The sequence below is a fragment of the Empidonax traillii genome, unplaced genomic scaffold (genome assembly GCF_003031625.1).
Source record: "Empidonax traillii isolate 1590-97213 ecotype Southwest subspecies unplaced genomic scaffold, ASM303162v1 scaffold159:size1039807, whole genome shotgun sequence".
Taxonomy (NCBI): domain Eukaryota; kingdom Metazoa; phylum Chordata; class Aves; order Passeriformes; family Tyrannidae; genus Empidonax; species Empidonax traillii.
This window is the reverse complement of record NW_020955352.1, coordinates 613,419-631,126: the sequence shown is the minus strand read 5'-3', so window position 1 is coordinate 631,126 and position 17,708 is coordinate 613,419. Positions and strand designations below refer to the sequence as shown.

General features: G+C 44.8%; 1 protein-coding gene across 2 annotated transcripts in view; it reads right to left on the bottom strand.

Moving 5' to 3' along the window:
• The window catches only part of MEI1 (meiotic double-stranded break formation protein 1), a 35,291-nt gene that overhangs the window by 4,365 nt on the left and 13,218 nt on the right, over positions 1-17,708 (bottom strand). For both annotated transcript variants that reach the window (XM_027885016.1, XM_027885017.1), the window contains exons 13-27: positions 16,430-16,548; positions 15,615-15,756; positions 14,095-14,206; positions 13,383-13,443; positions 12,185-12,279; positions 11,309-11,483; positions 11,056-11,203; positions 10,218-10,490; positions 8,340-8,505; positions 6,175-6,279; positions 4,438-4,548; positions 3,684-3,865; positions 2,140-2,221; positions 1,464-1,669; positions 644-725 (exon numbers count right to left, since the gene is read on the bottom strand). In XM_027885016.1, coding sequence (XP_027740817.1) covers positions 644-725; positions 1,464-1,669; positions 2,140-2,221; positions 3,684-3,865; positions 4,438-4,548; positions 6,175-6,279; positions 8,340-8,505; positions 10,218-10,490; positions 11,056-11,203; positions 11,309-11,483; positions 12,185-12,279; positions 13,383-13,443; positions 14,095-14,206; positions 15,615-15,756; positions 16,430-16,548 — 2,059 coding nt within the window. The remainder of the gene's footprint in view (positions 1-643; positions 726-1,463; positions 1,670-2,139; positions 2,222-3,683; positions 3,866-4,437; positions 4,549-6,174; positions 6,280-8,339; positions 8,506-10,217; positions 10,491-11,055; positions 11,204-11,308; positions 11,484-12,184; positions 12,280-13,382; positions 13,444-14,094; positions 14,207-15,614; positions 15,757-16,429; positions 16,549-17,708) is intronic.

Genomic DNA, 17,708 nt, shown 5'->3' with positions numbered 1-17,708 from the left:
CTATCCCCTTCTCTCTTAGTGTTTAAATGACTGAAGTGAGCAGAGAACTTCCTGGTTTAAGAACAGAGCCAGCACCTGGACTTTGTGGCTCGAGGTTGACAGCAAGCAGAAGGGTCTTTCACATCAGGTCTGACATGAACTCTGGAAACCAAGGTCAGCATTCACCCCTGGAAATCTAGAATTTCTGTCTTCCATTCCCTAAGGCTGCCTAGTACCCTGTTCTCCCTTCCCTTGGGGCCAAACTGTAACCAACATTATCGCTGTAAGACACATCACACTCAGATCCTCCCCCACTATATTTATGGTCTAAAAGTTTGATACAATGGGCCTGTAAGTCAAAGACTATTCCTATACTCCTTCCATTCCCAAACCTTTTACTCTTACAGGGGTAGAGAATGACTTTTTACCTTCTGGAAAGCATCTCAGTGTCCAAAGCCAAAGTGAGGGCCCATGCCTGCAGCGGAGCCAGGCACTGTGATTTCACCCCACAAAGCACATGATTAACTTTAGGCATACAAATAATTTTTCATATTGGGCATAAACTCATTAAGCATCTGCTCCAGAGTGCTACTGGATAGAGATCAAAGAGCTCAAAATCACTGCAGGAGGGAAACCAGACAAAGAAAGAGCAGAAAGACTTTACCAACATCCTGGTTCTTCACATACAGGTATTCCACTAAGGTTTCCAGGCAGGCAACCACAGCCTGAGAGAGAACCAAGTCTTTCTGGAATACCAAGAAAAAGAAAAAAAAGAAGGAAAGAAAAAAAAAACAGTTGACAGTTATTGCAAGAGGAAAATTCATAAAGTGGCAGGATCTGAAAATTATTCAGCACAGCAAAATAACACCTTTCATCTCCTTCACGGGAATTGCAATGTGCTGCAAATTATCTGTCACATCAAGGAGCCAGACAAAAGCATAGCTACTTATTCTGAGACTAAAAAAATATTAAGTAACAGCTCCCAAAAATAAAGATAGGAGCCCAACATTGCTTAAGACAGTTGAATGTAAACTGATGTATTACCCCAGGAGCACAGCATCGCTTGAGCAAGTTAAATGTATGCTGATGCACTTACTACCCAACAAAAGCACCTTGCTTTTGGTGGGTAGTGGAGGGGGGATTTGTTATGCTTTTCCCATGTCTGTCCCTATGAGCGTGGCATCCCTGCAGAGCTGGAGATGGGAAAACAGAGGCCGTCATTAGTAGACAGAATTTCAGCTACCCAGTTCAGCAGCAGGGAGCACCGCATAGCTTGATTTACCTTCTTTCTCACTGCACTACGCTGCAGCAAGAGCATTTTCCCTCCTCCTCATCACATGTCTGTAAGGGGTGGAAAATGCAGGCAGAAGGGAAAAAAAAACAGGCAGTCCCTTTGATTCTGCAATAGGGTAGTTTCTCCTCAAGTTAGTGTTCCTGCTTGAAGACCAACACTAGTGTTGTTCCAAAAGTCATATTTTATATACCTGCAACTGGACATGCACCAAAAGGTTCTGCAGACTGACAACAAGCGAGAAGACCTGCTGTGTGGCAAGGGGGTGCAAGGCAGCATCCTGCAATGATGATGGCTGTGGTTGAGTAGCACCTTGGGCTGTGTTTTGGCCAACAATCACCAGCAGAGAGGAGGAGAAGTTCTGTCGCAGAGCAGCTCTCAGGAACTGCATGATGCTCACTAGACAGGGAGATGCTTATTAGTGTGTGTCAGTGTCTTCCTCTGCCCTGCCCTGTGTGTTGGTGCCTGTGCGATAGCATGGGAGAGGGTGAGGAGAGAAAATTTGAGCTTAAGAGCCCACGACAGTTGTCTGGCAGCTGCTAACAGCTGCAGACAGGAAGGGCAACATGAGTTCCCGTGTTCATCTCCTCCCTTGAGACACTATCACTGTTCACACTCAGTTCCAGATGTCACTACCAACTTCTGAGGAAGATTTCTCCGAACACAGCAGAACTCCAGACAGTTCCCTTTTGCTCTTTCTCATCACCAGTCACACACTTATGGACCAGTTATACCAAATGGACCAAAGATTCCAGATTCCCTCCAGCACCTCCACTATCCCATTCCATAATCACCAGTTCTCCCTTGTTGCTTGTACCATGGTACTGGTGGCTGCTTCCAGCCAAATCCCTGTAACAGATGCAAAATACCTAACAGCAGGATTGGCTTCTTATCTCTGAAGATGACTGCATTGAGGACTTCTTTTAGGTCTAGAGAAAGTGTTTGGTGAACCTAAAGGAGAAGTAAATAGAAGAAAAAAAAGGTTGCTGGTTTGGACCAGATAAAAATATCCCTTACATATTTCGAGTCATTAGATGCTACCCCATGATGACCATTGAAAAACAAGGGAACAGCAACAGGATTTCAGGAGACTGACCTAGAAGGGAGAGTTACATCATTGGGCCCTCAAGTTTCACTCACCATCAGTTGACAGCCCTGCACAGCTTCCAAACCACGGTGTAACTTACTTGTCTGTCTTGCTCTCACTACTCCCTGCAAGCCTTCTGGCACGTGGCTATCAGACTGCTGAGCACATGCAGTAGCAGGAACAGCCATCACCAAACACAGCCAGTCAACTAGACCGACAAGCCCACGGACAAAAGTCATCAGTGGCAAGAAGCTGTCCCTGCCTGCTGGAGCTGGGAAGCCTGCAGAGAGCCTAGGGATAGGAACTATGGCATGGGTGAAGGGGGTAGAGCAGGTTAGGGACATGGGAACTAGGGGAAACAGGAACGGTCGGCTTGAGAGGGCAGGCTGCAATATGCTGTTTCCCTCACAGAGCAGCCATCCAGCAGCAATGCCATGAAGTCTCAGAGAGCGCCCCAGAAGGGTTAAAACTCTTCAGTAAGGCAGAGAGTTGGTATGGGAAGGCAGGCATAAAGACCACTGGGTTCATTCCTTCAACTGGAGAGCTAGGAGTAGCTGCTGCAACATAAGAGGCAGTGGTTACTCATTTGAGAACTGACAGGCCAGAGCTTTTAACAGCCTGCCATCCATGAGCTGTGTTTATCCTCAGGCTTCTGCTAAAGCCAGTAGCAAGAGAGGCTTAGGTAGTTACTTCAAAAGGAAACATTTTCCCTTGTGTTGGCATTCGAAAGTGCTTCCCTCAAAGTTGTAATTCCATTATTAGCTGACAACTCCAGCTTAGCTCTCTTGTCGGACTGCAAAGCATCAGATACAATGACAGCTGCCCACATTCATAAGAGCTTGCTAATACTGAACACTTACTTCCCAATAATAGGTTTGGATTGTGACTGTTTCACTATTGATCATTTTAGTATCAAAAAAGCAGTTTACAACATGGGAGCTGTGTCTTCCACTCCCAGTCATTTCTTCAGAAAGGCCTTAAAGCACATTTTGCTCTGTCCCAAAGAGGAAAGTGATTGGGATCAGGAGGGCTGGGTATGCACTTTCACCCCCAGGATTTGTGCCCTTCTCTAACTCTTACGTGATTCCTGTCTCAACTTTCAGCAACATGCTATCTTCCAGTCCTGCTGGAGAAGTGCAGCAGGAAATTACTTGTGGACAATAACAAAAGAGTAATCAAGGCAATGAGATTCCAGGCCAAAGCAAACGACTTTCCTGTGCTAATGAAGGTATTATCTATGTGTATATATATATATATATATACACACACGTATTTATTTTTAAGGTTTAGCCACGTGCTGACTCTGAACACTAGAGTGGTTCTAACCTCAGTATTGTAGCGATGCTGATAAAGCAAAAGGGATGCAACCAACAGCCATCCAGAGCACAGCAAGGCATCTTCAGATGACAGGTAAGCAGGTCCAGAGGGAGGGGACCGCAACCAGGTGTGTTCCAAAACCTTCTGCAGGAGTTCTAGCAAGGACACGTTGGAGAGTAGCACAGCCACTGCTGCATGGGAGAAACATAATCAGAGAAGGTGATGGGATGGCACAGGTTAAACCAGCTTGACAAGCAGAAGAGAAGCGCAGAGCATACCCATGCTGCAGTGAGGCAGCCCCAGCTGCCACAGCTCATCAGAGTAAGGCTATGCTGGTATTCATCTCCCACAGCACCAGCAACTGCTTGGCCAGCTAATAAAATGATCAGCCTTCAGCTAACACAGCAGGAAGGCTGGTTAGAGCTGTTCTCTATTATTGTCTAATTTTTTGAACTATGACAATACCAGGATATTTCAAACTAGGCACAAATGCCCCACTGCTGTGTTTTTTGAACAAGAAAAATACAGTGCTTCTGTCTTTCAGCAGCCAATTCCTGAATCATCAGAAGGCAGCAAAACCAAACCAAAACCCTCAACCTAAAAAAATGCATCCCGAATACAAAATGGTCTTTGTTAATTATAATGCTGCATCTGGATGGAGAAACATCCACCTCACCTGCTGAGACAGTTAGAATACAGTCTCTGATGGCCAAGTTACAACCTCACTGAGATTAATTTAGCAATCAATACAATCTTGCCTCACCTCTCTGTTGACTACAAGGTGTTGTCTGATGAAGGCTCCAGTACAGAAAATTCAAGGATGGCTGCAGGAGGCCAGTGTCCCTTGGCCTGCATTTCCCACAGAGATTACTGACTGGAAACAAAAGAACAAGAATAACAGGGACACCAACTTAACAAAGCACCTTCCAGCAAGAAGGCAGATAGTGGGGAGAGAATTCAGACGAGAAGTGAAAATAAAACAGAGCATGGTACAGAGAAAGCAACAGACAACTGCCCTACAGTGTTTGCTTTAGACTGACTGTGCAGTGGAAGATGATAACAGAGAGAGGGGAATTGAAAAAAGGTATATTAAAGGGCATAAATCACATTAGGCTGTAATGAATCCAAGAGCAATGGACTTCAAGTTATCTGTTTCCAGTGTGAGTTTGATCCTAGTACAAGAACAAGCATAAACAGCCGTGTGACTGTCTCTCACGGTGACAAGACTGGGGAATGGCATGGAGAGCTGCGCTCCTCCACTCTTACCAACTCTGCTTACACTAGGAGTAAAGTGTCAACGTTTGTTGTAAACACCAAACACTTAGGAACAATGTTTAGTAAAAGTTAGGAAGGGAAATCCAGGACTACAGGGCTCATCAAAACTGTCATAGGAGATCTTTTTAAAAGCATACAGTCTGAGTAAGCAATTCTCAAAAAACACACATCAACACCTCTTCCATCTATGAGCTGGCTTCATATAGGCCTCATTAGAGGATAGTGTCTTGCACACTCACCCTTGAAGAACGTAGTCTGGGGAGCCAAGGAGGGAACATAAGGGGTGGTTGGGGTAGGGAGAGAGTTGAGATGCAAAATACAAAGCAGAAAGCAAGAGCAAAAGGAGCTTGTGACTACTGGCAGCATATGAGCTCTGCTCTGAAATCACATGCTGGTATAAAGAGGACATGGTTCTTCCACACCCCTCAGTTCCCTTGTCTAATGAACATCTGAGAAACACTGCTTCTTTACAAGGGCAACACAGGCAGCCCCAAGATATGAAGTATTTAAAATTGAAGGGGACAGTCCTTCAATGTCTGCTGGAGAGATCAGTTTGTCAGAGCAGGGAAGAGATAAGAGGATGGATCAACTGAATTTCCTCTTAGTATCTTTTTTCTTTCATAGCCTGCATGAACCTCCAATAGCCAAGTAAGAAGTCATCAAGTAAGGATCTCCAGACAAGACAGCAGGTCCCACTATGGTAAACAAACACAGCCTGCTCTTCTGTGTCTTTGGGGTGGAGTGGGCAAGCTCTGCAGTCGGTAGGGAACTATATACTCTTGGTTCACACTCCAAGGAAAGCCAGTTTCACTAAGCTGCTATTTCCTGACAGCCGATTAACAGGACTTGACTGTGACCTGAACCCCACAAGAGTGTTAGAGCAAGTGTGGACAGGGAAGGATGATTCAGGAAGCACATCAGCCATACCATCATGAGCCAAGTCAACAACAGCCACTGACCCTGAAATCATGTCATGGTCAGGGGAATACTTTGGCCATCTTGTGAGGTTTCAGACAACAAATGCATTGTAAAAGCAAGAAGAAGAGAACCTGGGTTTTGCTGACTGAACTAGTAACCAGCGCTCTTTATAATGCTCTGGCTATGAAAGTATCTCAAAGCAGCCATAGTGCAAGGTACATCTCACAAAGGACAAAGAGCCAGCCCCTAATCATCTTATGGCACAATTAGTAAACACTTCACTGGGAGAAGATGGGCGTATACTCACCCTGGTGAAGTAGCTTGAAGTCTGTGCTATCCAGCTCCCTCATGCCCTTGCTCCGCAGTTGCACCAGGAAAAGGAGGCTCAGCAAAACAGGCAGGTTACTGTTAGCTAAGAAGGGCACCGACAGCTTAGGTTTTCAGTTAACTCTAAACTGTTGTACCTTAAAATGTGCCAGAAATTGTTAATTTTCTGGCTTGGGACTGAGGATGGGTTAGGGGAGGATGTATTCCCCTTTTACACACACACACACACACACAGAGCCTCAACTTCATTCTCATCTCTATGGTCCCCAGGCCCCCTTCCTGCCACTGTGTGTTGGCCTGAGTTACACCTGGATCCTGCCAACATCATTCTAGGAACAACTAGAAAAGAAAGGAGGCTGGGATCATATACACCTGCAGTGACCATGTAGGGAGCATGGTCATCACATTTTGACACTGATACCGCTAATATGCTAGAAATCATTAGCCCCCATCTACCTGACCACCTCTGGCAGCTCATGCTTTGACAGCAGCCCAGCTGTGCAGCATTTGTTCTCCTCCATCTTATGAGACCAGAAAAAGCTGTCCATCCCATCCCACAGGGCAGAGCAGAGACAATAAAAGTGAGAGCCCCACACGGCAGGTCTGTATGTGAGAATGGGGCTGCTTAGACCACCAACTCCCCAGGGCAACTCCCTCCCTATTATTCACTCTTTTGCAGTGCTCTAAAGGGATAAAGATTTTATATTGTATACAGCCATATCTACAGCAAACAACTATCACCTCCAGGAAATGCTTTCACAAAAGCTTGGGAGTTTTCAGTTTTGATGAGGAAAGATTTATGGGTGTCTTTAATGTTCACATACTCTTAATGGAGTCCCACTCTTGGGCCACCTTCTTGTCTAAGGGCAGGCTACTGTTTGAACAGGGATGCAGATCCCTTGGACTTAACTACCCCGGACCTCTCAGAGAGCTGCCTGTGTGCTGGGAGACAAAGAAGTCTGTCTCCAGAGTACATCTGGTGATTGACTTCCTGGATGGACCTGACAGAAACTCCGTTAACAAGTTCAAAATGCAGTATGAAGAGAAGCTGGGGATATTAGTGGCAGCAAAAGGGCTCAAAGCTTGTAAAAGCTTCTCTAGCCCAGTGTTATATCTCCATCACCAGTAGTATGGAGAATTAGGTGTGATTCCCACAATAGAAAATGGACAATCTCCCTCCCCCCAGCCCCTGGCATCCCTAGATCAGCAACAGAGGGACACCACAAGTCCAAATATGCACAATTTCAAACACAATCAGATCTAGCAAATGCCAACATTGCCTTCTTTATCCCTACTCTTGTAGCCTTAAGCTTTCAATCCCTCCCTCTTCAGTTTACTGACTTGGCTTGAGGTAAAGCAAAAACACTTCCCCTCTTATTGTCTCCATCCCAAATGCTGCACAGCAAAACACCTGAAACAGAGCAGGGCAGTTAAAAGTGTTGGTGGCCCTCTCAGGAACAAGAAAAAGCTGTGCTGGGTCCTAACTTAAGGGGTCAAGGACATCTTAGCACTGCTCCCTCTTTCAGTTCAAGCTCACAGGCTGCTTTGCACAGCACCTTTTATAGTAGGATAACAATTCCAATGCCACAGCCAAGGCTAGTAAGGAAAACAGGGATTTCCCCGAGCTTTGCTCTCTTTGGGAGGTTTAACAGAATTATGAGATTTGGTGATACCACAGTTCCTGTTTGGGGATCAATATGATGAATGAGTCAAACAACCCCTGCTCCTGGCCTTTCTGTCCTGGGAGCTGTGTACACTCAGGCACACCAAGCTGTTTTGCACAGTGAAGAGGCAAAAAGGAGAACGCCTTTCAGTCACCAGCTGAGCCCCTATTCAAGCTGGAAGATTTACCAGCACAGCTCTCCATTTGAACACTGATGGCAGTATATAAGAACCCTGCCTTGGTTTAACAATCACAGTTTGAAGCCAAAACAACGTAAATCAGAAAAAAAGACTCTCACTTTAAAACTAATCCCTGAAAGAGGAAAGTAAATCAGTACAGTTCTGTTTGTAAATTGCCTCATGCGAATAAGTACTGAAACTACACCAGCACTTCAAAACCCCTTTATCCCAGACTGTGTCCCTTCAGCCACCTACTCTGCTAGTTGATCTTACAGCAAGACCAAATCACAGAGGTGGGGTCACCTTGTAGGGTGGCTGAGCTGCTCTCTACCAACAGCTGCTGCAGAATCTGTAGGAATCGGCTCCGGAGGAGGTCACAGACAAGGACATCCTCATTTCTTTCCAGAAAGGTTCTTAGAGTCATCAACACCTTCCAAGCCACTTTCACAGAGCTTGAGTAGACCAGGTCCTGCAAGGAAAGATATACATACGTTACCTTTCTACCCTGATTAGGCAAAAGTCACTGCTATTTAATACCATTATGCTAATCTAATACCTTGGGAAACAGCCTAATAAAGCACCAAAGATTAAGTATGTCCTGATTAAATAGAAAACTGAATGTGAGCAGGGTTGAACATGAGAAGGACTCATGTCTGTGAGGCACCTCTGAGTAACATCCCATGTAATTATAGGGGCAATATGCATTTAAAGTGAAGATTTTAGACAGTGAGATCCTAAACAACAGAACAGAGCCTCTGGCACTTCTGCTCATCTTCTTGTTTTCAAAAATCAGGTTGCATATTAAAGATGCTTATTTAAAATCAAGCTTATGAGTCAGTCCATAGTTACTAACTTTCAAAAGGCTGGCAGCTTTGTATGTGCAGGAGTAACATAACTGTTAAACTGCATGAAACTTACATAAACCAGGCAAGCAATCACTCAGTCACAAGAAAGGGAAGAGTCATGTACACAGCTCTTACCCCACAAGCCTGCTTTTTGACTACAGAGCTCTGTCTGCAGGCTCTGAACAGAATCTCAGAGCCAATAGCCTTAATTTGGGCATTCTCCTGATGTTAAGGTATTTAACATTAAATTCACTTGCATAGTGTGTACAGAGGCAGTTCCATAAATATCAGGCAGAAAATGCCTGGCAGTGCTGACATAATTATGACCGTCTCAACACGTACTATGTCAGCACTACCTTTCCTCTCTTCCTGCAGTAGTCCTGGCTACTGCATTGCAAATGCTACAGCTGAAGAGGTAAACAGGAAACTGCTCTCAGCAACTGAGCCTGCAGCCTGACTGGACAGCCTGCTGCCTTTCCCAGCTGCCTTCCCCTATCACACAGCAGTAATGCATCCAGACTGGGATGATGGAGAGGAAATGGCTGTGGGACTCCATACACAAGGAAAGCAGTAAAGTAAGAACAGGCTACCTGTGACAGAAAAAGCTTTCTAGTTCTGACCCTAAATCCTGCCTGTATGAGAGACCTTTAGGAATAAAGGGCAGGGAGCTGTCTGCACAGTCGGCTCTGCTGACATAGATCTGCTTCATGTGATGTAATGCAATGTCTCCATTCTGTGAGAGAGTACCTCAGATCTAAAGCATAGAGAAGACAAGTGGACAGTGTGTCATCACAACCATATTCACCCCCAGATAAATACACTGAGCACAGAATGGCATGATCCATGGGCCACAGCTTTCCTGGTCCCCAGTAAAAGCACTACTGTGTTAACATCTTCCTTCCTACTCAGGAGTTCAAGGTCTCAGATGATGTCCCTAACCATCAATTACATCTAATCTAGACAATTATTAAAAGCAGATAAGCAAATAAATCATTCTTGGAAGGACACACATGTTTGTTTTACAGTACCATGCAGAGGCCTTTTCACTTCACTAGTGCATTCTGAGGCTTAGGTTATTCAAGGAATAGCGTTTTTCATGGCATACCTCAGCAGCACCCTTCAGATCCCTTTCCAGCCAACTCTTAGAAGACCCCTTCCTATCACAGTGGATGGATGACATAGAACAAGGCTTCCCTGGCAGGTGGAAGTCTTTGTATACGCACATGGCTTCTTCTATCAAAATCTTTGGCTTCATAACATCACTGAGAGCTTTAAGAACGGAAACCCCCATAAAACACAGTCAGAATAGCAGCCTGTCCTTGTGAAAGTCACATACCAGTAAAATAAGCAAAATGCTGGAATTGCTCTTCAGAATGGGAAGTAATGGGCTAGCACTGTTCAGCTCATCAGAGGTGTCAAAATCAGGTTCTTCACCCTCAGTTTGCTTGCAGTCTCCCCAGGAAAACCAGAGTTGGAGGACCTGGTGTCCAAATCTCCCCATAAGTTCAGGGTAGTGCAGGAAGAATTTCAGCAGGAAAGGACAATGGACATAGACCAAGCTCAGATCCGTAAGATTATCCAGGATCCTTCTTATGGTACACAACGACCTCTGTAAGTGTGTGAGAGGGAAAAGGGGAGGGGGAGAGAGAACAAAATAATCACTAGATACTGAATATCAAACAGCTGAAATGATGAGAATTCCCTGCGAGAAACAGTCACACGGCCTTTTAAGTAGACAATCAAATATATCAGTTAAACATCATTTTGTGAAGCCTATTTGCATCACAAAGGCTAAGAAACTTGTAGGCTTTATACAGAGCTCAAAGCTGTGCAGCAGCAAAGAGTCATTTGGGAACACTAGAAAGTCTGCTGCAGAGGCTGGAGATGTGTTTGGGAGACCAGAGCGATGAAATTTATTATATTCCGTATGTGAATTCACAGCCTATCCAACGCTTTTACACTTCCCACACATACACAAGTTTATTCCATCAAATCTATATCCCCCTGTGGGTTTTCATGGTTAACTTTCCAGAGTGTAGATGCACTGCATGCTCTTCACTCATTCACCACTCACCACCTATGCCAAAATACTTTCTGCAAGAGGGTTGATGGGAGTGGGGAGAAACCTCAGTTTCAAACAGGCTCCAAGAGGTAAGAATGAAATCTTCTTTTACCAAGTCCAGGGCTTTGCCTTTATCGTGACAGACAGCAAGAAGGTAAAGTGCAGCTCTGAGTATGTGTGGAGGAGGACAGTCTCCACGGTCCTGTGCTGAGAGGAGGAAATTTCTTACGGCTAGAAATAATTCTGCATCTGGAACAAACCTGCATTCAAGGAGATTGGAGTGGAAACAATAACATCAGATATGCTTTGCCCACCAACACATGTAATGGTCATAAACCCACTTGCCTTGTATACTCTTGGCTCACCTGTCCCCAAGGGTGTAGGCAAAGTATAAGAGTAGTATGAAGCAGTGTTGTTGGCTGCAAAGAGACTGATCCAAAGAGAAAGGCTCGGGGGTTTCAGACAGGAGGAGAAGGCTTTCAGCAATGGTGTAGTTTAACTGAGGCAGACCCTTCTGCAGGAGCTCAGACATCTCTTGCTCTAGAAATCAAACTAGTATGAGCAGGCAGGCAGTGATGAGGAATGTCTATTACAAAGAAGAGTGGAACAACCTACTACTCCACAGTCTGCATACAGTAAGCACACCTCTATGATTTGGCATCAACAGTGGTATTAGACCTGATTTAATGGAGGAAATGAAAAATTTAAAGGGTGAAAAGACACTTCTGTTTGAGGTTCCCAGTTCTTTGCTGATGCTGCCTGTATGGTGACCAAACACTGCCAGTGGGAAAAGCTGCTTTTGTGATACAGTAACTTTCATCTCATTTATTTGGGACTATTATGGAAAATTGCAGCGTAGACAGGAAAGCTTTATAGAGTACACCAGAGGGAAAAAATCACATTAATCTGCAGATATGGGTGACTATGTGGCAAGTAATTTTGTTTCAGTTAAGCCATGCACAGTTGTGCTAATAAATGTCACCGTGTAAACAAAACCATAGGCAGATGAAATGCATTCTTTCAGGCAGGGTTCCAAACTCCTCAAAAGGCATTCTGACTGTTACCTCCTTACTGCACCAGCTTAAAAACAAGCAGGGGAAAAAATTCTCTAAATTGAGCTGTGTGTTCTCCCTTCCCTCTTCCCTTGCCCTTTTCTAATTTTTTTTTGCACCCATTGCCTAAACAGAAGGTGGCAGGGCCTTAAACTAAATAAAGCAACTTTACTCTTTCCCCAAACTTGCCCTCCTGAGATGTTCTCCTTTTCTCTGTGGCAGAGTATAGGTTCAGGCACAAGTTGCAGAGGAAACTGGAACAGGTCTGATTCAGGACAGGATTACTGTGAAGAAGAGCAGAAAGATACAGAGAAAGAGGCTAGAAACATCCTCTTCCTACTTCTAATATCAGACACTGTCTGCCAGACCTCATTTTACTGAATGATCACATACAAGCACCTGCCCCATCCCAAGAAGACTCAGGGAGGCAGCCTAGGCTTGCAGGAGAATGATGAGTTCCCAAAGGACAATCAGGTCACTGAATTGGCGGGTGTGTGCAGTGACACCAGCAAAGGTGTTCACAGATCTTGGCAAATACCAGTTGGATTTTGTAGCAATGGTGTTTCCAGGAAAGAACACTGAAGAATGATAAATATTAACTAAAAGGGTGAGAACAGCTCTATTTCCTGGTATTTCTCTCTCTCCAAAGATTTCCTTGCAGAACAGGACATAACCAAACAATACCTGTAACACACCATCCTTGGCATCCCCCACTACTGTATTCAGGGGCCTAGATCAACTTCCACCACACACCATTCACAGGCACAAATTGTCCCCACTCAAAGTTCCACAGTAGTAACCTGGACTAGGAGTGCTCTGTGTTTTGTTTACTTTTTAAATGAGATACAGTCACAGGAAAGAGGAGGTAAAGCATCTCTACAGACCTACAGAGCACCTCTCCAAGCACTCCTCAACTTAGAAATCACAGCCTCCACTACAGGAGACACTTCGCAATGCCTGCTACTGAAGTCTTCCTCCTCCCTCCTGTTTCTTATACATTATCACACCATGAGGAATGCACCAATAGTGGTAGTATGTGCCCAGGAAGCCAGAGCTCAGATGGAACGGGTGCTTTTGATACCTCTTTTCAAAACACCCACTGATCTGACTACTCCAAAGTCAGGCTGCTTTATCTCTGGTTGTGCAACTCACGACAGAGCACAGAATTCTCACAACGCCGTGTAAATCCATCCGCCCCCTACCCAACTGCTTCTCCCTTCTCCCACATCCAGCTTTTCCATTGTCAGTTGCCATTTACATTTTGCAGTAAGATACAGCCACTCTTGAGTCTTTCAGCCTCCTGTCTTGCCTATTCAGGCGCATTAGATAAGGCATGATCTACTTTCCTATCTGGAAATTTTTGACTCACTCACAATACACACAATACCTTTGTACAGAGCAAAATCTGGCCTTCAGCTCCAGTGTCAGTCTGATGAAGGAGGAGGATGCTAGACAGAAAGCGAGACAGAAATGTCAAAGGTGCACAGAACATGTAGGATAAGGGAAAAGAGTAGGCAGGTCCCATAACCATCCCCACGCATCTCCATACAAGCTTGGTAAACAGAGAAGGCCATCTCAGTAAGAACACATATGTTAGGCTTTCTCTTAGAAAGCAAACTACTCTGAGTTTGGGTTGGAGGGAAGTATCTGAGATTCATTTGTTTTCTCAGGAGGAGAAGTGAAGATTTGCCAACTTCACACGTTTAGAACAGAGGAATTGTCTACATCTGCTCTCTGATGTGTGAAGAATAAGGAATAGGCAGAGCAAATAGGATTTCTACATAGCAAAATCCCACCAACAATTCCAATGTAATCCCTGTCTACAGGAACAGCCAATTCTGAATATTCCAGAGGGAAGGGTAAAGCTGACACAACACACTTATCCAAAATAAAACCTGTCCAATCATCATTGCTAGACCAAATAACATTTTCACCCTGCTGAACATGACTATGCACTCTATTCTTACTCATATAAACATGTAATATAATCCTCCACATAAAGTCTTGTTAAGCTCGTTGCCCCAGTAATATGCAGTAGCAGCAAGTTCCATCAGTTAAGCTGAGAGCACAGAGAACATGATCCCACACTACCCCCATACCCAGCTTTTTGGAGAACTTATTCCGCATGTTTGGCACCACTGTAAAGAGGGTATTAAGTGCTGAGATGAAAACCTCCGCCACCGACAGATTGACAGCCCTTTGCAGGTAGCTCTGTGGAGAGATGAAAAGATCAGGTGCATGATATGTAATAAACACTGAAAGCAGCAGCTTCCTTCCGGCCTCCTGCCTGCCCAGAAAGTTAGGTTTCTAAATCCAAACAAATGGAGTAACGGTTCTTTTACCGAAATGTCTGGCAGCAGGTACACAGGCTCACAGAGCATTCTGAATGCAACTGACGCTCCCCTCTGCCAACCATATGAGCTGCGCTAACACTGCAAGACATTACACCAGACAAGAAACTGCTTCCAGATTCCAGCTGGCAACCAGTTAGGCCTTAATCCACAGTGACTAACACTACTGCCCACACTGCCCTGGCAGTAACTGCTCCTACAGGTGAGATGGCTGATTCTCCAGCATGGCATACAACTTAGGACACATATTCAAGTTCAGCTGACTTCAGTAACACTCAACACCCCTGTTTCAGTGTTTCACTGAGCAGTGGCAAACACAGGCATTTGAGCTCTCTATAAAGTCCATCCCTAAGCTGTTCAGAACAGAATAACTCAACTCACTCTTGTAGCAGGTCACTGGACAATTTTCTCACAGTCCATAAATTTTTAGGCAAGTTCAATGAGCAAGAAACAGCTTACTGACTCCAGCTTTGCCAAACTGGACATGCACTGCACCCTCACGTCAGGGAAGAGAACAGCAATGCCACTGCAGCTGTCTACCAAGAGGTTGGTTAGGAAAACACCAACCAAAACATCCCCAAATTCCCAACAACTGCAAGGATCCATACACCTGAACCTGTAGCTGAGCAAAAGCAAAATTTACTAAACATTAGGAATCCCAATCAGAGTCCCACTGTTTTGAGAATTCTGCTTGAAGTGTCTTAGGGACAGGCCTGTATGGAGCACTAAAGCACACATTACTCTCCACTGCTATTTTCTAAATCATGTCCCTGGCCTTACTGAAGCACAGTGCTTAGTACTGCCCTTGCTGTGCGGACTGGGCAGCCTCATCAGTATCTTCTGGAAAGAAGCTTGAAAATGAAATTGCAGACGCAAAACACAGCTGCTCTCTGCGACACAGGCAAGTTTTGGAAAAGTGGCAAAATGGGAAATAACAGTTCAGGCACTCTTCATCTTCTGCAACATCCAGAGCTGCCATGGATAATAGCATGGTATGTAGATTATGGGGATTGCACAGTCTGAAGAAAGATACTGCCATCTACGTGGAAGCTTCACGAAATTCTCCACCCTCTGAGACTATACATTTCCTTTTTGCATGAACTGTATAATTCCACATTTGGTTCTGGAGAGGTGGTAAATGCCTCAGCTGTTCTTGGTTTACTCTACATTCTCTCTTCCCAAAAAAACATTTGTCCAGCCCGTTCTTGGGGCTTGAAAGCACCTTTCCAGGTACACAAGGAACAGACCAAGTTCAAAAGAAACCCTACCATGACCACAGGGATGCAGAGACTGTCACAAATCCTCAACAGGAACTCAGAGAACTTGCTCAGCGTGTCCTTGCTCTCAGAGTTGGGGGCAGTGAAAGCGTTCTCCTGGGCCATGAAGTCATCCTGGAATTTCACTGCTAACCTACAAACACAAAGTGGATAACAGAGGAGAGAGGAATTCTCCTCACTCTGTAAAGGGAGTCAGGAGACACTAAATTTCCATCACAACTTTCACCATCAAGGACCCACAAACACTCAGTAGGTTGGAAACATAGGAATCTGGCAATCACACAGAGTTGCCTCTTGAGTGAAGCTATTAAAAGTCATAAAGGTTGCACAACAGTACAAGCTGGGAAAGGAAGACTTAGTTTCTGTGAAGAAAGCATCTGGTGTGGGAAGCCCTAGTCTGGCAAGATTGGTTTTCAGCCAGGTGCACAATACAGCAAACCTTCTGGCAGTGAGACCACATACTCCAGGGCACAGCAATCTGTTTTCACACATATCTTCCAACAATTCTTACACTGTCAGTAGTTTTGGCTAATTTTCAAGCAGTCCCTCAAAGCCCAAAGACATGGAATAAACTGACAGGATATACATCCTGGATGTACCCTAGGAGATACATCCATGGGTCACAAAATTTTCACTATTACTACGTATTCCTCACTCCGCTGTTTCACTGACAATTGCCATGCATTTAACATGCCTGTGATATTTCCTTGAAGGGGCTGGGTGGAGGAACTCAGTTGCAAGGGCAAAAGAATGGACTGATGTGGACACACACCCGTCGCCCGCCCACCTTCCTGACTTGCCCTCACCTGCAAGCATTTCTGAAACTTTCCAGGGTATTGAGCAAGAACTGACACTGTCTCTGAGGGACTCTGCTGAGATTTCTGTTTGCTGGGTGACTCTGAGACACCGAGAACAGGCGATCACCCTGTTAAAGGAGAAATGTCTTTAAAATCTTATGTTCACTTTCAGAGAAAATAGCTTTCTTCTCTGACACGAGCAGCAGGAGGAACAACAGATTTCACTTCACTCACTTCTTTCACACGACTGTTTTTTTACTCTTGTGCTTTCCCCAGGGAGGGCAGAGCTGGAGAGCTTGTGTGCTCTTCCTAGGGAAGACAGTTACAGAGCTACTATTTCTGTACACCGCTGTCTTTACAGCCTGTATTGCCATGATTTGATTTCATCTGAGCTTTAAACATATCACTTAATGGATCTCCAAGCCCTTACAGGAAAACTAAGTATTTTTTAAAATTTTCTTTCTTCCAATTACTCTTAAGACAACACTGAACAGTTCTCCTTGCTTAGCACTGAAATCTTAGAAGTTCCCTACTTTGGCTCAGATTTTTAAGCAAGGATCCGTGTAGTAGCTCTTGTTCCCACAGCATCCTACCGAGTTCAGCCAGAAGCCAACTGAAGCATCAGAGTTAATCATTTCTCCGAAGTGGGAACAACTTGGTACTCAAAATCTGCTTTTAAGTCTTAACTTGTTGTGATGGTCTTCTCCAAATATTACCAGAGGAGGGCACAGCTACACACTGGTGCCTGGCAGTTCAGAACTCCTTCTCCATTTCACGCTGAGATACCATAGCAGAGGTACAATCGTTGAGCCTTTTCTCCCTTTAAAGACAGCCTGGATATCCTCACTATCTGCCTAATTTCCTTCCTGTGAAGCTCCTAATTCTGAAAGGGACACCAAGTTCTGCATGTGTGCAAACAAACTGACCAGCATCTGCCTATGGGGCAGAAAGCAGTTCTGCCTTCTCTGGGCAGTGAAGGCAAATATTTGGTATCACAGAACTTGGGTCTAAAGATAGTTCATCAAGAATTTGGAGCTCTGCTACTCAGACAAGATGTTCTTGTCACTATAGATGTGGTCTAAACCTATAAGGCAATAAGCCTATAGCAAGAAGGCTCAGCCCTTGTCTGTCACTAGCCGTCTGTAACTGGGGCTCTCAGAAGCGCAGAGGTCCCAGTAGCACATCACACTAACTATAAATTCCAGGAACAGGAAAGGATTTACAGTTCAAAGAGTGGCTAACACCTCCTTTGCTGAGGGATCACAGTGCATACATGATGACACTCTTG